The following is a 21,111-nucleotide window of genomic DNA, read 5'->3' as shown; positions in this document are numbered from 1 at the left end:
TAATTCACTGCAATTCGATCACCGCAGGCATTAGCACCATGTCAAATAAGCCTATTGCTGTACTGTTTCAAGCAAGACCAAAAATCAAAGCACACCTGCTTGTGCAGTGTGGGCTTAAGGTGAAAACAAATTCTGATCTCAGCGAGACCGGTGTGAACTTGGCGTAACTCAGAGGAAGTCAGTGAAGCTATTCCAGATTTACACCAGTGTAGGATTTGGCCTGTGATCTGCAGGCACCAAGGTTCCAGGTCACTCTCCCAGCTCCAGGCACACACAATATAAAAGCCCTCAAAACGTACTGTCACGAGGCTAAGATATGTTCAAGAGTCGTATTTCAACGCTAACGACCCTGTCAAATTCCCAGGGAAACTCAACGGGAAGACTCCCCGCTTACGTCAAGTAGGCCCTAAGACGGGCAGGTTTAAGAAGCGTGGTGCTCCATTGTTTGCCAGGCACAGAGCCCAGGCTCCCCGCTCCACAAGAAGTCCTAAGGAAAGTGCGAAAAATCAGTCTTCATAGAGGGGGGACAGCAGAGCCTCACAGCTCACGCCTCGTCGGCAACGGAGGAGACTGCATCTCTCTTACTCTTTAATGGGTGGGGTGCACTGAAGAGACAACCACTCCCAGCACGCCAGGCCTCATCTCGATCAGACCGGCTAAGCCCCACCAGCTGCAGGAGGACTGGGGGAGGCGGTGGAAGAAACGAGGCCAGGAATTGTATCCCACTTCTGGAAAGGGTTTGTCCCAACCCTCTCACTGATGGGGGAGTGGGGTGGGAGATCAGGATGTGGGATGCCCCCACTCCTGGCCCCGTTACTGGAGTGAGGAGAGAAGGGTGGGGTGGGGAACGTGACTCTAACGAGCAGGTGAACACAGCTGGTGGGTGACCTTCCTCCCACTCCAGCCTCACTGCTCATGGGGAGAAGATCAGATGTGGATGGCGAGCGTCCTCTCAGTTTGGTCCCCAAGCAGCCCAGAGCCCTGCAGGCCCCAAGCAATTACATCGTGCTCGAAGCCGCCCCTTCATCCAGCCACCGGGACAGCACGGAAAGGCAAACCACCATGTTGGAGATGGCTGCCGGGGGGAGGACAACGCCGCCTGCCTCCTAGAAGGCTGAGATTTTTCCAGGTGGCTCAGTCTCTATTGGAGGGCAGGTCCTGCCCTCGCGGGGGGACGGACTCCCTCATTGACTGGCATGTGTCCATCTCCGGCTATGGTACTAGGCACCCTGAACTCTCGTCTGGATCCTTCGCCATCCCCCCCGAGAGCGCCACGCTGCTCTGACAGGGTTTGATCTGAGAGGTGCTGAGCACCCCCAACGCCCACTGGCTCCAAGAGGTGCAGGGGGCGCTGGGCACCGCTCAGACCCAGGCAGACAGGCCCTTGGGGAGCTTACACTTGTAGGTCTAGAAGGAGCTGCCAGCTCCTCGCAGACTCAGCCCCTAGAGCCTGGCTGACAGTCACGTGATACCCCAGGGCCCAGCCCTGCGGCCTTTGCACCCCTGGGAGGTCAGTGGGCTAATACACTCAAGGGAAGGCTGAGGATGGATCCCTCCAACCACCCCCCCGCAGACACAACAGAGTCGACTGTTTCTCCCTTCGCGCTCCAGGGCTGGGCTTGGCAATGGGCCGGACCCTGCTTCCTGGTCCCTTGGAGGAGAACCGGGGCCCAGGTGTTTAGAGGTATTTAGCCGTCGCTGCACTCAGCATTCCAATGCCTAGCTGATTCAGGAGCCTACGTCTCCTTGGTAAAAGGGATTTAGGCACATAAGAGCCAAAATCGCACTGACAGTCAATGGGAGTCTGGCTCCGAAGCACCTAACTCCCTTCTGACAACAAGCTTCAGTGCTGAGAAAAGCAATGCCTACAGACTGTTGTAACTCTGGGGGCAGGGGTCTAGCCCCCTGTGGCAGGCTGGGTAAGGATTTCCCTTTGGGGCCCGTTCAGGAGCCCCTCACAGGCCAGTCAGTACCACTGAGCCCGATGCCCTGGTGGGGCAGACAGACCTCCCCGTGGTGAAACCACCACAACAGAATTACTGTGCCAACCCATGAGGGCAGCAGGGGCAAGGAGTGTGAGGCACCATCAGCTGACCCCGTCACCCCCAGAGCTACTTAACCCTTCACCCTCTGGCACTAAGAGTGCGTGTGTATATATGACTCAAAATACTCAGCCCTGGCCAGATATTGAGCAGCTAATCCTCCCCTCCCCAAGCTAGGAAAGTCTGATCATCCCCCCCCACATTTTAAACCTGAGAGACAGCGAGAGTAAGTGACTTCTCACACCACAAGTCAGCGACAGAGCAGGGACTAGAACCCAGGAGTCCTGGCTCCCAGTCTTCTGCCGAGTCCATGAGACCACCACCTCTTTGCACAGTCACTGTCTCCACTGGGTTAAACCTCTGTTCTGCCCCCTCCACAACCCCGAGGAAGTCACGAGCCCAAATCCCCCCAGACTCTCCTCTCCAAGTTCTCAGATCACTTAGATATTGACACCGGAGGAAGCCCCGGTGTAGTTGGTTGTTTGCCCAGCATCAGGAACAAGGGTAGCGTTAAGGTTTGTGCGCTGTGCTCAGAAGAGCCAGGGACTTTCCCTGCATGCGACGTCTCCAACAGCCCCCCTCCCCAGCATATTGCTTTGTGTGCAGGATCAGACACAAACAAGGAGACCAAGGCGATGTCTGTGTGGGTGGATATCTGCCTCAGCCGCGGAGGAGTGGTTGGGACAAGTGGAGCCATTATCTAGAGAGAGGGGACCCCGGGACCACAGACACACTCCCCCAGAAGGATGGTCAGGAACAGAGAAGATCCCTGCTTCCTCCATTGCCCAACCTAGCCAAACCTTAACATGTTCTCTCCCTGCCGCCGCGCCAGCCCTGGCCGACACAGGCACAGTCCCTCCCCGCGGTCCCGTCTCCGGTACAAAGCCGAACCCCATCCCCAGGCCCAGGATCAAACGTCCGTCATCTCATCCTCCAGCTCCGCATCGTCCGTCTCTCCTTCGCCCTCCAGCTCCTCCTCCTCCTCTGAAGTCAGGTTGGCGTCGTCGGCTTGAGCCAGGCACTTGGGGCACGAGCAGGTGAACAGGTAGTGTTCCCTGAGGGGAGCAGGAGAGAGAGAAAACCACGTCAAGGGAGTCTGCAGTACTATGGTGCCAGGCTGGAGGGCAGAGCCCTTCCATAGAGCCAGCCATTCGGGGGTTAACTCCTCGCTCATCCCTCCCTCAGAGCAGGGAGAGCTCCCCATGCAGCTGCTGGAAGGCAGGGGTGTAGCCTGAGCAGTGAGTTATGCTGGACTAGAAGCCACTGGTCTCTATCGTTCTACCCTGAGCACACACGGCAGCTACATAAGAACGGCCACACTGGGTCAGACCAAAGGTCCATCTAGCCCAGTGTCCTGTCTTCTGACAGTGGCCAATGCCAGGTGCCCCAGAGGGAATGAACAGAACAGGGAATCACCAAGTGATCCATCCCCTGTGCCCATTCCCAGCTTCTGGCAGTCAGAGGCTTAGGGACATTCAGAGCATAGGGTTGAGTCCCTGGCCATCTTGGCTAGTAGCCATTGATGGACCCACCCTCCAGGAACTTCTCTGATTTTCTTTAGATGCCTTCACAGCATCCCCTGGCAACAAGTTCCCCGGGTTGGCTGTGTGTTGTGTGAAGAAATACTTCCTTCTGGTAGTGTGAAATCTGCTGCCTGTGAATTTCATTGGGTGACCCCTGGTTCTTGTGTTGTGAGGAGTAAATAACACTTCTCTAGTCACTTGCTCCACACCAGTCATGATTTTACAGACCTCTGTCCCATTCCCCCTTAGTCGTCTCTTTTCCAAGCTGATCAGTCCCGGTCTTTTTCCTCTCTCCTCACCTGGAAGCTGTCCCGAACCCCTAAGCATTTTTGTTGCCATTCTCTGAACCTTTTCCATTTCTAATGCATCTTTTTTGAGATGGGGCGACCACATCCACCCACAGCATTCAAGGGCGGGCGCAGTAGGGGGTTCTATAGCAGCATTATGGCATTTTGTGTTCCATTATCTATCCCTTTCCTAACATTCTGATAGCCCAGGAATAAGACAACCTTGGGCAAGATGCACCTTTGGGTCGGGTCTACACTGCAGCTGGAGGTGTGACTGCAGCGCAGGTAGGTAGACCAGGCTGCTTTAGCTTGCACAGGTAACAGGAACAGTGGAGATGCAGTGACAGGCATCAGCGCAGGTTGGCGACCCCAGCACCAGCCCACCAGGGGCCCTGGGAACAAACTCGGGATGTTCGCCCACGCTGAAATCTCTGCCGCCACGTCGCCACTGCTCTCATTGCCTAGATTAAAGCTAGCCTGGACGTGCCTACCCAGGCTACAGTCACACTGTCACACTGCCTGCTCTGCCGCTCCCAGGGTTTATGCGGCTTGACAGGTTAGGGGCAACACGCTTCCTGCAAAACAAAGACAGCAAAAAAGCCAAGGGGCTCAGGACTTTGCCAGGAGCTGGAGAGAAGTCACCAGCTCACAGTGCAGACAAATCAATGCTTGTCTGCACGGGATGTACACATCACATACATGCATGCCTGCTGCGTGATCCTACTGCCTGTGTATCGTGCATGCTGGTGTGGGTACCCATCTGTCCGTCCCGAAGGGTGAGCGTGCCGAGTGCAGGCTGTACGCTGGGCCCAACGCCCTTCCGACCACGGAGGACACAGTGGCCCGTCCAAGCAGGCTGCATGTACACGAACGCTGCAAAGCCGGCTGAACAGAGACCAGGAGGCACCCTACAATGGCGCAGACGCAGGCCACAGGGTGAGGAGGGCAGACGCAGCAGGCTCAGTTCTTGGGGCAGAGGCTGAATGGGGCGATTTGGGTTGATCTCAAGTATCCCTCTGTGGCTGGCAGTAGTAGAGCATGCACCCGGCCCCTCCTGCTCAACCAGAGGGAGGGCCGGGAAAGGGAGGCCAAGGGGGTATGTGTGGGTGTGTGTGGGGGGGAAAGGTGCGCTCAGCCAGAGGGACAGGTGCTGCAGACTGAGCCTAGAAGAAGCTATTACATCCAAGAACAGAGTAAGATGGGGGGGGGTCCCCCTTATCCCTGAAAATCAATTGACAATATTCTGCAGAACCACCTCGCTCTGCCCATGCCTTGGCAACCCTTCCCGCCCCGCTGCTTCTACCCCGCTGTGTCCCGGGGGCCCCTCCCCCAGCCAGCAGAGTCCAAGCGGCGCGGGTGGCTTGCCCTACCTGAGTATCTTGTGGCGGCTGTGTCTGCTCCGCTCCCGCTGGCAGCAGTCTAAATAGCTAATGCAGATTTCCTGCCGAGACAAGAGAAACAGGCCAGACTGAGAGTCAGTTCCCATTGCACCGAACCACCGCCGGGCTCTCCTGCCCCTGGAGGGGAAGCTTTCCAGAAACAGAGGGGAAAGTGGCAGCAAGTCTCTGCTAGAGAGCAGAGGGAACTGGCGGGACTAAAGCAGAACCCAGCATCCAGCAGGGCTAACTTCCAGGGCAGGTAGAAATCAGAATCCAGCCCTATGGAGAGGCTGACCCAGCAGAGCAGGCGGCTGACCTTTCCACCCGGCCAGGACTCAAGGGGCTGCCATGAGGTGACACCAGGCAGCACAGGGGACGTGGAGAGCCAGAGAGAAACAGAGGGCCCATGTGTGTCCTGCAGCCTCAGTGAGGAATCTCCTTTATTGTCCTCACAGCCCAGTCCCACGCCTTTCTCCAGCTGAGCGACGCTGCAGGCCGGGCGTGCGAAGGTCAGCTCCGAACTGCCCCGACATTCAGGGGCTCAGTGTTCGGGCCTGTCCTAGTGCAGACAGCAGAGATCGCCTGGGACTCCCCAATAGCTCACAAAATCATCAGGGTCCACAGCGGCTTGAAAACCCCGCTGGGCTGAATCGCAGCTCATGACCCTTGTCCTTTCCTCAGAGAAGGGCCACAGAGGGTTAATGTTCTTTTAGCGAAGACCTGGGACTGGGACTTCAATCCACAGCTCTGCCACAGACTTCCTGTCTGACCCTAGGCCAGTCACTTCATCGCTCCGTGCCTCAGTTTCCCCATCCGTACAGTAGGGATGTTACCTCCCACAGGGGTTGGCAGGTGCTTGGATACTACAGTAATGGGGGGGTGGGGCATGTAAGCACATAGACAGAACCCTATTGGTCTTACTCAGGCTGGACAGCCACTGCCTTCAGGAGGAGTTTGGCCTGAGGGAGGGCTACAGGCTTCGGCCCTCCCCAAACAAATCAGCCATTCCCTTCCCTGCAGGCTCACCTCTCCCGGCTTGATCTCCTCCAGGGCGATGAGGTGCAGGAGGAAGTTGTTATCCGGGAAGGACGTCTCAGCGTTGGGGATGCAGCTGTGGTTACCTGCAGCAGGGAGGAGACGGGCACCAGAGCCAGTGAATGACACACAGCGGGTGTCGCCAGAGGCAGCAGGCCCGGCACAGGCAGCAGTGCCAGTTCCCCATGCCGACCCCCAGCAGGCCTCAGGCCTGGCCTGGAGGACGAACGAGAGGGTTAGTTCAAACCCTTCAGCCACCTGCTGAGACTGCCAGTAATGGTGCCAAATCCTGCCAGCTGAGTGGGGGAGGACACTCGTTTGCCTAGTGCCGGACTGAGACCCACCCATTCACTGCACTGCGCCACAGTCCAGCCAGCAGATGGAGAGGGCTTCGATCACTTCTGCCCCAGACCCAACGCAGCGAGCTGGAGGTGAAAGGCCTGGGATGCTGTTTGCGTTTCTCCCTACTGGTCATTTAATGAGGCGAGAAGAGAGGGAGGAAAATATTCCTGTTGTCGATCCTGCTCCCTTCTCCGTGTAAGCCTGCCTGTTATATAGCTTTCCCCACCACCCTGGCTGAGATACACCCTGCAGCACCCAGACAGCTGCACTGTCTCCGGGCTCCCTCCCTTCTCGTTAATAACCAGGCTCTGATTGCCATCTCTTTAATCACAGGAGGCAGCTAAGACTGGAGGAGGTTTCCTCACCAAGGTATTTTTACCCCATTGCATGCAAAAAAAGCTCTCTGGGGCATGAGTCACATGGTATTTGTCTATAACGTGCCTCTGCAGGGATGAGAATGCATTGGAGGTTACCTTGGCACTAGATTGCAAACCCTGGTTTGTTATTGGAGGGTTGCTCACGTGTGCTGAGCCTCTGGCATTTAGCTGCGTGTTTGAAAAGCTCTGGCGTGTTCATTTTTGAGCGTGGCTTTTGCAAATGGCTGCAAGGGAACGAGAAGGCAGGCCAGGCTGTGACCCACCCAACCATGCCGGCGTCTCTCGAAACCTTCAGACAGTTCGAATGGTTTAGCCAAAGAGGGAGGGGCCGGGCCGGCCAATCAGCATCGTCCCATCACTTACAGCAGCTCTGGAGCACGTACAGGCCGGATCCCTCGCAGTTCAGGAACTCTCCGGTCTCTGAAGCAGAGAGGGACAGTTACAGCCCCAGACAGCTGCCCGGCCAAACCCTGCTCCTCACACCTGGAGAGTCAGCGCGTGGGGAAACAGCAGGGCGGCAAAGTCGACCAGGGCAGAGCCTTTTTGTACCGGTTCGCCTGCGCCAGTCACACCAATCCACTTCAGCCTCCCAGCGAGCTTGGGGACTGGACAGCTGGGGGTTGGTATTTAAAGGGGACAGACCCCCTATTTGACCCCCCCAGATAGCTGTGGGAGGAACTGAAGGCACAGAGACATCCAATTACTGAATCGCACCCACAAATCAAGCAGACAGCTACTGGTCCGCATCTGCGCCCATCACATTGCACCTGCAGTCACTGGCGGGTGCAAACCAGGGAGCTGGGTTTTAAAAACTGGCAGCCATCGCCTGGGGATGCACCCATCTTCCTCCACCAGCCCCAGGAGCTGCTCCCTGCGGCTTGTCTCAGCCACACTTCCCAGGATCTGGGAGCCAGATCCCCTGGCTGCTGAGACTGTCCAGGGTCTGGGGAATCCAGAAAAATGGCAGCAAACCAGTCCTGGCCCTGACGTTAAATGGGAAGGAGGGGCCTTGTCCCTGAGCGGAGTTCTCTCACGGTGCATCTACCCTGCAGCCGGGAGTGCCGGTGGCAGCTCAGGGACCCTGACCAGGGCCTTCAGACAGCACCGGTCAATGCAGCCTACAAAGTCAGCCAACTATGATGGCCGCTGAGTCCCACGCCCAGCCCCGCCTGTCCCCGGGAAGACAACGACCCAGAGAACCGCGCCCGGGAACCACGCTGACACTTCCTGCCGCTGTTACCTTTCTCGATATCCTTATAGAGCTGGTCTATGAAGGCATCTAGCTGCTCTCGCTCGTGCGGGGGAAGCTCTAACGCATCGCAGGCATGGACCCACTGGCTCAGGGAACTAGCGGAAACCAGACAGAACACGGTTACGTTTCCCACCGTCTCTGGATCTGTCCAGGTGGGCGAGAGCCCCCTGTACCCCAGTGCCAGGGAGAGCTGTGATCACACCCCGCGAGCCAGCTCATGGCACCAGCTCTCGCTCTTCAGCGCAGAATGCTCAGGAGGGAGGAGGGACTCTCTGGGGCTCCCAGGGTTGAAGTGTCCAATGGCCCCAAGAGGCAAAGTTCTGATGCAGGACCAGACCTGAACGTTGGGAGGCTCTGGATTGGGGGCACTGGGGAAGTCCTGTCATAGTTTACAGAAAAGCAGTAAAACGCTGCTTTTACAGAACCTCGGTGACACGTACAAGGTTTTTTCTCTGCTCTCGTTCTAGGTACTTAAGTGGCTCCCATCAGCTGCATTGAAGGACGTGCATGGATGACTCCTTCAGACAGCACAGAGGAATCCGTGCAAGTGCTGAGGGGAGCCCAGAGACCCAGAGAGCTTTGGGACTCTCATGACTTCCAGCCCGATTTCTCAACAGTTCCCCACACACAGCCACAGCGCAATGGCGAATCCACTGGTTACCTTGTTCCTATGCCTTGACCATTGGTTCCAACCAGGGCAAACAGCGACTGGAACCCTTCTGGAGTAAACCACTGCAGAAAGACCAAGAAGCAAGAGGATCAGTTTACCTGTCAGGACTGTCGGGCTAGCTACCCTCTCAGCGGCTCCCATTTGCTCTAGCTCCGTGCTTCTCAACCTGTTTGATACCAGGGACCAGCCTGCTGCCTTCCTAAACAGCGTCAAGGAGATCTCAGGGATCGGCACCGGTCCACGGACCAGTCGTTGAGAAACACGGCTCTAGCTCGCAGCCTTGCTTGCAGAATCACATGATGGGCCGTGGGGCTGGAGCTGCCACAGAACAGGCACTAATGCCATTACAACCAGCAGTGAACCGAGCCTCAGCTCTGCTGTGACACAGTTTCAGCATCCTGTAATACCAAATCCTGGACACGGGGAGGGGGTCCCTAGAAATGTCTCGTTAGAGAGAACTGGATGGAGGACGTGAGGCACAGAGCTTAATGGCCTGATTTTCATCAGCGCTTAGCATCCACTGCCTTCAGTGGGAGATCAGCACCTTTGACAATCTGACCCATCAAGTAAGGGGACTCCATCCTCTAGGAGAATCCAGGGTCATCAGGGCTTCCCTCAGACTGAGCCTAGGTTCTCCCTCTCTCGGCTTCACACCATTACTCCTCATGGTGCCGCTGTCCTGTCCTAAACAATTCCTCCCCCTAGTTGGCATTTACAATCTTCCGAGATGGTTCTGGCCCCATCCAGTTCTTAGGGATCCCTCCCAGCTCCCCGTCAGCCTCGTCTCTCCTTTCTGCTACTCAGCGGTGGATTCCAGGTACAGTCACTCCAGAACCATAGAGCGCAGGAGAGGCCACAAGCCTGTTCCATTGTATTTCTTTCCCCCTGGGCACAACCCCTGTAAGGCAGCAGCAAGGGGAAATGCTGAACAGCTGTATGAATTCGAGTGTTGTATGTAAGACACGGGAGGTAATATCCCACTCTACTCGGCACTGGTGAGACCTCAGCTGGAGTGATAGGTCCCATCCTGGGCGCCACACTTAGGAAAGATGTGGACGAATTGGAGGGAGTCCAGAGGAGAGCAACAAAAATGAGAAAAGTTTAGAAAACCTGACCCACGGGGAAGGTTAAAAACCCTGGACATGGTTAGTCTGGAGAAAAGAATTCTGAGCGGGGAACCGATAACTTTCTGCAAATATGGTAAAGGCTGTTACAAAGAGGACGGGGATCAATTACTCTCCGAGTCCACGGAAGGGAGGACAAGACGTATTGGGCTTAATCTGCAGCAAGGGAGATTGAGGTTGGCTATGAGGAAAAACTTTCTAACTCTAAGGGGAGTTGAGCACTTGGAACAGGCTTCCAAGGGAGGCTGTGGAATCCCTGGTTGGACAAATACCCGTCAGGGATGGTCGAGAGGATCACTTGGTCCTGCCTCAGCGAGGGGGTCTCTCAAGGTCCCTTCCAGCCCTACCTTTCTACGATCCTTGTTATCCCCTGAGCCTGTCTGAGCACTGAGGGGGTTAAATGATCAGGTGCTGGAGAAAGACATTGTCCCTCATATCCCACCTCAGCCCTGCTAGAGTGAGGGTGAGGCACCAACGGGCTCCAGGGAAAATCTTAGCCCTTCAGTGCTGTCAGGAGGAACGGCAACCAGGACATCCCATTTTTGGGGTGTCAGAGGGACTATGGAAAAATGGGGTCTCCTCAGCACTCTCTCTGGGGTGCACAGGACTCTGCTGGGGGGCGGGAGGAAGGGGGTGACAAGGACTCACCACTCACCCTGCTGAGATGTTCTTCATAAAGGGCTTCCGTGAAGAGCCGTCGGAGGAGCTCTAGCTGGCCCTGGAGAAACAAGGCCACAACGTCAGCGAGGAGGGGAGCCCCGAGGCAGGCGGGGCAGCTTTAAATCCAGCCGACGAGCAGAGACTGGAGCAGGCTTGAAGGCTCTTTGTGCCACCACCGCTCGTCAGAAAGCTGCTGGTCTGAATTGCCCCCAAGCTGGCAGCCATCAAAAGCCACCGCCACCCGTGGCTGTGCACCCATGAGCAAAGCACTGGTGTCTGGCCACTCCCTATTGGGGAAGTAACCTCAGCATGGAAACCACTGGCACTCACTGCTCCTTTCTCAGCGGACAGGCCACAGCTTGGTCTGTCTACCATGGAACCAAGGCAATACATTGGCTTAATGGCCCTGGCTCCCTCTAGTGGCTGGTCCAACAGTCTGCCTGAGCACGAGAGAACTCCTTTAGCTCAAGTGGAGGAGGCCCGTGTTTTGGACGCTGACAGTTCTGGTTCTGGTCACTGCTGGGGACCGTGGTGTCTCTCTCTCTCTGTGCTCAAGCGTTTGTACACAAGTGGGGCCTTCAGAGGGAAAGGAGAGGAACTCCGGGACCGCCGCAAATGACCCTGCCTCCCCGCAAAGACCCAAGCACTCCAGTAGCGGGTCACACTGACCTTAAATTTGTCCCCCAGCAGCTTGTGGACGATCTCCTCTTCTTCGTTGGCCGTTTTGCTGCAGAACTGAGAGAAAAGCTTTATCCACCAGTCCTTGTCCTTCGCCTGAAATGTATCAAACAGCCGCTCAAACTGGCACTCCAGCAGGAGGGAAGTGGGAGGGGGCTACGCGAGATGGCAGGATACCCAGATCTGGATGCTATTTAGGCCAGAACATTAGCACCGCTACAGCGATGTTTAACCCTTGGAATACGAGCGAGCCAGAGAAAGAAAAGGGGAGGAAGGTTGGTTTTGTGTTTAACGCACAGGGTGGGGACTCAGGAGATCGGGGTTCAATTCCCTGTTCTGCCACAGACACCCTCTGTGACTTTGGGCAAGTCACTCAGTGCCTCAGTTTCCCAATCTGTGACATAAGGATAATACTTCTCTACTTGAGATGGGAGCTGTGAGGATATACAGGTGAGACACTCAGACACACAGCAGTAGGGCCCATGTGGGGAGCTAGACAGAGAGGGCAGGAGAAGCTGAGGAGAGTACGCCATGGGGCGGGGGTGTATTAATGCGACGGGCACAGCCCAGTTCCACGGTGTTAGGCAAACTCAGGTCTCCCTTTGCTAAGGTGGAGGGGAAGCCATGGATGTGTGACAACAGCTTTGACTCCCGGTAACCTGATGGGATGAGGGACGTCAAAACCCCAAACTCAACTACAGGAAATGCACAGTTAAAGCGCTGCTTCATACACAGCCACAACCCTCTTTATAAAGAGCTCTCCCAGGCCTGTGGGAAGACTCAGGGAATAGGAGCAGATCACTCATCATGCAGATGACACGCTTCTCAAGACACGCTAACCCAGATGTTAGCCCATAAAGATCACCTCCCACAGCACAGCTACACCACACGGGTGGGTGTGCATATTTATTCCACCCTTATCACCATGGTATCCAAGGCCCTTACAGAATCTGTGCTAACAGCAGCCTCCGATTTTCCACAGCAACAGGCATCTTCAGAGCCCAACACAATAAAGTGCCCAGCACAAGCCCTGAGACAGAAGGAGCTGGAGCAGTGTCATGCGGTCAGGACGGTGACGCAGAGGCCCAGACTGTGGTGGGCCGTCCTGACTGGTGTGTCCATGTCCCACTGCCGGGTGGAATCCAACCTGCCTGACGCATCTGTGGTTGGTTCACCCTCTAACGACTAGAGGCCTCCAAAGAGCTTAGACGTTCTAGAGCTAATGACAGTGGAAGGAGGGTCTACTTCTGGGGTGGAAGGTCATGAGGTCCTTCTGTGCTGCGTGCTGTCTCAGCAACGAATGATCCCTAGTGCTGGTAAGAGCCTGCAGTGCAGCGAGACATCCCCTGCCCCACATGCTGATGTGCCGGGAGGTTAGCTTAGTCTACGCTGCAAAGTGAAGGTGTGGTTGTAGCATACCCAGGGTAGCTTTAACCTTAGCAGTGAAGATGTAGGGAAGACATGTCAACATGGGATCCAGCAAGGGTCCCCAAAATGAAATTAATGGGCAGCAGGTTTAAAACAAACAAAAGGAAGTATTTCTTCACACAAGGCACAGTCAACCTGTGGAACTCCTTGCCAGAGGATGTTGTGAAGACCAAGACTATAACAGGGTTCAAAAAAAGAGCTAGATAAGTTCGTGAAGGATAGGTCCATCAATGGCTATTAGTCAGGATGGGCAGGGACGGTGTCCCTAGCCTCTGTTTGCCAGAAGCTGGGAATGGGTGACGGGATGGATCGCTTGATGATTACCTGTTCTGTTCATTCCCTCTGGGGCACCTGGCACTGGCCACTGTCAGAAGACAGGACACTGGGCTAGAGGGACCTTTGGTCTGACCCAGTACGGCCGTTCTTATGAGCTAACAACCAAGTAAAAGCCTGCACAGGACCCTGGATATGGCCTCGGGTTGATAATCTGGGCCACCATGTTATCACTACTGCTGTGAACCCTGCTAGCTAGACTAAAGCTAGCATGGGCACGCCTACTGGTACAACAATCATCCCTTCACTTTGCAACGCAGCTGTACCCCTAGAGAGGAGAGGGCAGACACCAGGGAGCAACACGAAGGAGGTGCTGAGACGTACCATGAGCAGCAAACAGAGGCACACACCTGTTTGACGGTGGCTACCATCCTCGCCAGCAGCATGATGCTGGAAGTCTCCGGTGGGTAATGGATGTTTCTGTCCAAGGGGAAGGAATAATAGAGAGTGAGAGAGAAGAGCAGAGATGTCCTGGCACTGAAAGGGCCAGCAGGGTGTTTGCGCCTCGAAGGGAGACAAGGACCGGAATCCCACACACAGCCTCGTTCAGACACAGACATCGGACTGACACAAACAGCCCAGGAGCTCCCTAGGGGAAGTGGAAATTAACCAAGTTCTAAAAGGCTCAGCAGGGGTATTTACGGAGGTCTGGTTATAGAGCTGGCCAAAGGGGCAACTTCCTGCCCTGCCTTTGGACTCTAGCAGGGGACCTTCCAGGTCTGGTCTCCTGCTCATTTCTCTGCTTGTTGGCAGTGAAACAGCTAAAGGCAGCAAGGCCTAGGAGCTCCAGCACTCGAGAGACTCCCGCTCTAGTCCCAGCTCTGTCATGTGACCTTCAGTAAGTCAGTTCCCCGCCTTCTCCTCCCATCTGTTGTCTATTCAGATTGTAAATTCTTTGGGGCAGGGACTAGTTACTCTGTGTATGTACAGCACCCAGCACAATGCGATTACAGCTCTGACAGGGTCCCTGGGTGCTACTATAATACAAGTAACTGAAGGGCCAACTAAAATGTATGTGTTAAACCTAGTGAGTTGTTGTCTAATGTTTAAGCAGAGGGCTGGAGTCAGGAGAACTGGGCTCTGTTACCACCTTGATCACGTCCCTTCTCCGTGCCTCAGTTTCCTCACCTGCAAGCAGGGATAATAATCTCTCTCTCACACAGGAGCGTTGGGAGGCTTAATTCAATAATGTCTGTGAAGTGCTTTGAGATCCACAGGTGGCGCCACAGAACTGCAAAGTACTGTAATCAACTGATTGTATATACATGCTCTATTGCCCTCTACTGGATGGAATCAGAATTGCTCAGCTGAATGTCACAGCCTCCATACAGCTAATGGAGATTCTCTCTTAGCTCAAGTGACAGAGGCTTGTACTGCAGGAGCAGGAGGATCCACGCTCTATTCCCACAGATGCCATGAAGTTCTGAGTGGCCATGGGATGCAGCACAGTGACAACTGCCTAGCATAGATGGCCCTGGATGGTTTACATGGTTATAGGCTGGAACAGTGGAGCTGTGGGTGCTTCTGCAGAGACAGAGCAGTAACTGACCCTGCTCCAAATCACCTTCAGCTGGACACAGGGTGAGTCCCCGTCTCTGCTCCCAAATGGGCCAGAGCCAGTCTATTCAGCAGGTAGTTCTGGTCCTACAAACATCTAGTGCACCTACCTCCAGGCGTCCTGCAGTTTGTTGAGGGGATGTTTGGGGTCCTCTCGGGAGGGGCCCAGGCACAGCACCTGGTGGTATTGCTCAAAGGCAGATTGCCTGCATTCAGCACTGCAATACGCAACCTGGACAGTAACAGAGACAGCAACACACGTCAGCCAACAGAACAGTAACTTAGGAACTTAGCCCTTCGGAAAGTGACCAACCCTTCAAGGCCAGCCATTTTCCTAGTGACCTAGGGAGAGCACTGTGGTAGGGAGGAGGGGGCTCCTGGGAGCAGCCCGACCCCAGCCCACCTCCCCTTAGTACAGAGTCCTGGCCCCTATCTATTGCAAGGAAGAGCAGGGGGTAGCAAAGGCGTGTGCTGGGTGAACCCCTCCTCGGACACAGCTGCCCCTGTGAGCACCAGGATATGGAAATTCTCCCCTGCACCTCCATTGCGTAAGACCAGGCTGTAGAGTGGGAAGAACCGGCCTAGGTGTCCCAGATGGTCCTGCCCAGTCAGATGCTCTCTCCATCAATAGCGAGGAAACCAATTCAACCTTCCCGACGAGCGCGCCCCAACACCAGGGCAGCAGCAGCAGCAATGGCAGATCTGAAAGGGACGTGGCCTCCTTGCAGATCAAGCCCCATCCCAATCGATCAACACAAGGCCACAGCGATGGCAACGCCCAGCTCTCCCCAGCAGCCTGGTACCTGGCAGTGGGGGCAGTGTTGATGCAAATCCTTCCGGATGCTGCACTGCTCTGGGTGAGGCAGGACCCGACAGCTTTTCCCCAGAAGCCTCTGCGCGTTCTCCTCTGCCGTCTCCAAGGCCCGCAGGCAGTGGTCACAGGCTGGGGAAGAAGAAACAAGCCAGACGGCAGAGACTGAGAGAACCTTCTTCTAAAAGAACAGATGTGTTTGCATGCAGTGGGCCAGCTCCTCGGCTGCTGTTTCAGTGTGGGTCCATTCACTTCAGTGGCGCAACACTGGTTTACAGTTGCTGAGAATCTGGTTCACTATCCCACCCTAAACCACCACTCTGAAAACATCACAGGCCCAACACCATCCGTAGAAACACAGCCCTCATTATCTGCACCACTTCCCGCATTCTTTAACTCCCTTTGCCACCAAACCGATCTGCGATGATAAACCCTTCTGCTCCACAGCGCCTGCCATCCGAAATGGCCATCATGTATCTCCCTACCTCACCGATTCTTCATGCCACTTCAGATCTCAGCTGGAAACCTTTTCTCCCTGTCCCAAAGCTCTTTCTTGGTTTCTCTCCCCATCTGTCATCATTATTTAACCCTGTTACGTGTTTAGGGATTGATGGTATAGAAGACACAGTGCCCAGTGAAGCCAAAGCGTGCTGCAGCAGGGGTTCAAGGAATGATCACTAGATATTATAAAGCTTCTGTGCAGCTCCCACCTCCCTTTTGCACTGATTACTTCCTACTTGCAAATCACATTATGTTCCCTGGGACTGGCATTTTTCTCCCTTCGGATCACAGGTCCGGGACGAGAGCTTGGAAATATTCTTTGTCCAGCACAGTGTTTCTAACCCCTGGAAGGCCATGAGGTATCCAACCTTAAAACCACGTGCTTCTGATTATCATCTTGCTTCCTCCCCACCCCCTTACTTCAATAACAACATGATTTTTGCAGAAGATATTTCATGAAGCACCATATTTAGAGATAAGTGGTTTATATCACTGATGTGCTGGCTTGGCACAGCTTTTCCAGGGTATCAAGCATTTATTCCTAGCACTGGTGGTTTGAAAGACATCAGTCTTTAGACTATCACTGGTCCTTTGACCACCAGTGTTAGGCCACAGACTGAATACAGCAAGTCTCAGACCTTGGGCCAGTGTCATTTTCTGGGGCACGAACACATCAGGGTCACTGCTTCTTTCTCAGGGCTTTGTTATGCAGGACATCAGAGTAGGTAACCTAAGGGTCCCCCTCCGGCCCCCCACCAACACCACCATCCCTGATCTTAAAACCAATGACTCTCCTCTCACCTTTATATCTGTACAGCGCGTTCCAGAGGAACTGGGATGACACCACAGGCTTTTCTAAGAAGATCGTTTCCCCTTTATGGATATTCCTGGTGGCAAATAAGCCTTTTCCCTTTGAATGGAGAAACAAGAGTGACTCCCAGTCTGTAGAAATCTGCAGCACGGCAAGTTCAGTTAGGGCTATTCCGTCTCCCCAGCTAGCTGTGAGTTCCACTCTCAGGGTAGACTAAGAGTTAGGAATAGAATTCATGTCTTCCAATGCCAAGCCCCGTGCCCTAAGCCAAAACCCTGGCTCTGAGACTGTAGGGTGGCACCCAGATCCAGAGCTGTAGAATTCAGATCCAAATGTTTATGGCTTGTGCCCCCTCCCACAGACTGCTCCAGGGGGCAAACTAGGGCAAAACTCCCACTGACTCCAGTACGGCCAGGATTTCGCCCCTCTAATTTATCTTTCACCTGCAAGGATCTCAAAGTTAAATAGCGGAGCTGTCGATTAATCACAGTTAACTCACGCAGTTAACTCAAAAAAATTATCGCGATTAAAAAGATTAATTGCACTGTTAAACAATAGAATACCAACTGAAATTTATTAAATATTTTTGGATTTTTTTCTACATTTTCAAATATATTGATTTCTATTACAACACATAATACAAAGTGTACACTGCTCACTTTATATTATTTTTATTACTAATATTTGCACTGTAAACAATTATAAACAAAAGAAATAGTATTTTTCAATTCACCTCATACAAGTACTGTAATGCAATCTCTTTATCATGAAAGGTCATATGAATCTTTAACGCATCTGGCATGTAAATATCTTGCGACGCCAGATACAACAGTGCCATGTGAATGCCTCTTCTCACTTTCAGGTGACATTGTAAATATGAAGAGGGCAGCATTATCTCCTGCAAATTGTAACTAAACTTGTTTTGTCTGAGCGATTGGACTTGCAGGCTCTAAAGTTTTACATTGTTTTGTTTTTGAATGCAGGATTTTTTTGTACATAATTCTACATTTGAAAGTTCAACTTTCATGATAAAGAGATTGCACTGCAGGACTTGTATTAGGTGAATTGAAAAATACAATTTATTTTGTTTTTTACAGTGCAAATATTTGAAATAAAAATAATATAAAGTGAACACTGCACACTCTGTATTCTGTGTTGTAACTGAAATCAATATATTTGAAAACATGGAAAACATCCAAAAATATTTAAATAAATGGTATTCTATTATTGTTTAATAGTGTGATTAATCACACGATTAATTGCGATTATTATTTTTTTAATCGCTTGACAGCCCTATTACACATGAAATGCAGCAACCTCTGGGGTGTAACATGTCAAATGGCAAACATAGCAGCCTCAACAACATTTTCATTTAGAGAATAAAATTGAGAGATCCTTAGTAAACATTGGGATTCAAACCCCTCCTAAGAGGTGAAAGCTGTGTCATCATTGGTAAGGTAATTTTCTCTAGGGCTGAAATAAGGTCTAGGATTTGACCCAGTAGCCCTACTGGCTGAGCTTGATACTATTTCTTTATTATGTGATCTGTTACTCATCATTTAATAAAGCATCAATGTGTAAAAATAATTCAAAATAAAAGACTTCCCATCCCATCATAACACACCAATACTCAGGAACAAATATAGACACTGATCCTGCAAATTGTTCTGCGCTTACTTAATGTTACACATATGAATAGCTCCATTGAAATCAAGGGGACAACTCATGCACAAAGCCAAGCCAGCACAGAAGCATCTGCAGGAGTGGGGAACAGTGAGGACGATAAAATGAACCTGGCATTATAGCTATTATGGGCCTCAAAGCTAAAGCTAATGGCAGCTATAAGCTTTATAACATTCCCCTGTTTTCACTCACATGTCTCTGGGGAAAGTTCATGTCTGGGCTGAGATCAGCCTTGAAAGAGAATTAACTCTTCTGGTGCTTTTGAGTCAAATTCATTCTGCCCCTTTAGTCACACGAATGAGAACAAAAATTGTCTAACACTGTTTAGAACAGCTCCCCCCCTCCCCGCATGGCCTCCCACAAGCCCTGCCCGTGTATCTGAAGTATGATTTTTATAATCCAATCCTTGGATCGCCCCACCCCACTCTGCTGATGCACATCAGTCCTGACCTGCAACCCTCTCTCCCCTGCAATTCCAGCCATGGACTTCCCCCCCACCAGCCCCCCCAGCACACTGCCAATACGCCCAGCTATTCCAGCCCATTCAGCTGTCCGAATTCCCTGAAAGGGGAAGCTGGGGGGAGGAAGGCTTAACCAGGGTGTTTTTTAAAAAACAAACATGCATCCGATGAAGTGGGCTGTAGCCCACAAAAGCTTACGCTCAAATAAATGTGTTAGTCTCTAAGGTGCCACACATACTCCTCGTTCTATTTTTTTTCCCAAAAATCACATTTTTAACTGGGGGGGAGGAGGGGTGCAGGACCCAGAGAGAGAGGGAGAGAGACTCCAGCCAGGAAAGGCTCCCCGTTCGGGGGCAGGAAGAGACGGGACCCCCCCCCCTCGCTTTGCAAGGAGCACCAAGGTGGGAGATGGGGGCTGGCAGGAAGGGACAGATCACGCCCCCCCCCGCCAGAAGCCACAGAGGAAGGCTTAATAGTCACTAGCATCCCTCCTGGCTCACATACACCTGCTGGGACGTCACACTGTAAGTGAATGGGTGACATGTAACTCCGAATTCCCAGCGACCTGAGCACCTCAGCCATCGTCCAGTCGGTCATGTTACAGCTGCTCCCTACCATAGTTATTTCACATGGCAGCAGGTGAACTGCTCTGCTCAAGATCCCCTTCTGCCTCACTGCCAGGGGGCTGCTGCCAAGCTGACTGTACACTGGGAACGGTCAGGCCTGAAGTTGCCATTTCTAGTTAAAACCCCGAAGTCCCTGGCGCGGTCTGACGGCCTCAGACCCAGCACGAGCCACAGTTAGACTTTTCCTCCTGACCTTACCGCTGGCCGAGGCAACAGCTGCATGAGGCTAACGCGGCCTGTCCTAGCCCCAGAAAAGACAACACATTTGTCTGGAGCGGCTGGTTTCCCCTACGGCAGTAGTTGGTGCATGTTGTGACTGTCAGATGGCTGTCCAGGGCTCCCCCACAGCTGCAGATTAATACAGGAATATACCCTGTGATCAGTGACTTATACTAGCCACACATCAATGAAGCATGTTACACAGGAGCTTTAATAACCTTTTTTGACCTCATACAATGGTGGCAAGATGTGGGACACTGTGTGGTAGTGCCATGGTGCTGGCCTGACCCCAGGTAGCAGGGGTGTGACACCATGTGGCACTGGCATGATACTGGCATGCCTCCAGGTGGCGTAACCGTTACACTATGTAGCACTAGCGTGATGCCAGCGTTAGCCCAGATGGTGGGTAATTTTGTCAAGTGTCCATCGTGCAACATGATGGTGCCGATCCCTGGTGTTACCCCACATGGCTGAGGTGTGACAAAGTGTGGTAATGGCGTGGCACTGGCATGTTGGTGTTAGCATGAGGCTGGCGTGACCCCAGCTGGCAAGGGCATGACAACAACTGGCAAGGGCGTGACATCGGGTGGCGTTGGCATGCCAACAGGTGGCAGGGGCATGGCATCGGGTGGAGTTGGCATGACAACAACTGGCAAGGGCGTAACATCGGGTGGCGTTGGCATGACAACAGGTGGCAAGGGTGCAACATCGGGTGGCGTTGGCATGACAACAGGTGGCAGGGGCATGGCATCGGGTGGAGTTGGCATGACAACAACTGGCAAGGGCGTAACATCGGGTGGCGTTGGCATGACAACAGGTGGGAAGGGCATGGCATCGGGTGGCGTTGGCATGACAACAACTGGCAAGGGCGTAACATCGGGTGGCGTTGGCATGACAACAGGTGGGAAGGGCATGGCATCGGGTGGCGTTGGCATGACAACAACTGGCAAGGGCGTAACATCGGGTGGCATTGGCATGACAACAGGTGGGAAGGGCATGGCATCGGGTGGCGTTGGCATGACAACAACTGGCAAGGGCATAACATCGGGTGGCGTTGGCATGACAACAGGTGGCAAGGGCATGGCATCGGGTGGCGTTGCCATGACAACAGGTGGCAGGGGCATGACCCCAGTTGACACTGATGCCCCCAGCCAGGCGCGCGGCGCGGTCTCCGCCCAAGGGCCGGGCACAAGCGCAGGCCCCGGAGAAGGGGTGGGCGGGTCTGAGTCGGCCTTGCGGGGAGCGAGCGCCCTCTGGCGGGCCCACGCCGACGCCGCAGGCACAGCGCTCCCCATTACAGGCGCGGCCTGGC

General features: G+C 53.6%; 2 protein-coding genes across 3 annotated transcripts; both read right to left on the bottom strand.

Annotated features, from left to right (window-relative positions):
- Nucleotides 1–414: 414 nt before the first annotated feature.
- Nucleotides 415–20,395, bottom strand: LOC120406001 (SET and MYND domain-containing protein 5). Of its 2 annotated transcripts, none has more exons than XM_039540106.1 (13): nucleotides 19,779–20,395; nucleotides 16,801–16,909; nucleotides 15,491–15,630; nucleotides 14,798–14,919; nucleotides 13,481–13,550; nucleotides 11,361–11,426; nucleotides 10,687–10,749; nucleotides 8,899–8,969; nucleotides 8,226–8,332; nucleotides 7,349–7,405; nucleotides 6,258–6,352; nucleotides 5,223–5,293; nucleotides 415–3,097 (listed from the first exon to the last, which is right to left on the bottom strand). In XM_039540106.1, exons 1-13 carry the CDS (start codon nucleotides 19,800–19,802, stop codon nucleotides 2,953–2,955), a joined length of 1,140 nt encoding a protein of 379 aa, XP_039396040.1. In that variant the 5' UTR covers nucleotides 19,803–20,395; the 3' UTR covers nucleotides 415–2,952. The 2 variants fall into 2 exon arrangements, with proteins under 2 accessions (XP_039396040.1, XP_039396039.1); XM_039540105.1 differs by having other exon boundaries at nucleotides 11,361–11,465; nucleotides 19,779–20,387.
- LOC120406880 (extensin-like) lies at nucleotides 20,318–21,094 on the bottom strand. The gene has a single exon (XM_039542054.1). The coding sequence runs from the start codon at nucleotides 21,092–21,094 to the stop codon at nucleotides 20,318–20,320; it is 777 nt and encodes a 258-aa protein (XP_039397988.1).
- Between the last annotated feature and the right edge of the window lie 17 nt (nucleotides 21,095–21,111).

Source organism: Mauremys reevesii, linkage group 5 (genome assembly GCF_016161935.1).
Source record: "Mauremys reevesii isolate NIE-2019 linkage group 5, ASM1616193v1, whole genome shotgun sequence".
Lineage (NCBI taxonomy): Eukaryota > Metazoa > Chordata > Testudines > Geoemydidae > Mauremys > Mauremys reevesii.
The sequence above is the reverse complement of the archived record's forward strand: the minus strand, read 5'-3'. Positions and strand labels throughout refer to the sequence as shown.

Excerpts from the sequence above, each read along its gene's own strand:
- LOC120406001 (XM_039540105.1), bottom strand. The coding sequence starts at position 19,802 with ATGCAGCTGTTGCCTCGGCCAGCG. Across the intron at positions 15,631-16,800 it reads CGCGCTGTACAGATATAAAG|CCTGTGACCACTGCCTGCGG; the intron begins GTGAGAGGAGAG and ends CTTCTTCCCCAG. Across the intron at positions 8,333-8,898 it reads GGTCAAGGCATAGGAACAAG|TTCCCTGAGCCAGTGGGTCC; the intron begins GTAACCAGTGGA and ends GGTTTCCGCTAG.
- LOC120406880 (XM_039542054.1), bottom strand. The coding sequence starts at position 21,094 with ATGGGGAGCGCTGTGCCTGCGGCGTCGGCGTGGGCCCGCCAGAGGGCG.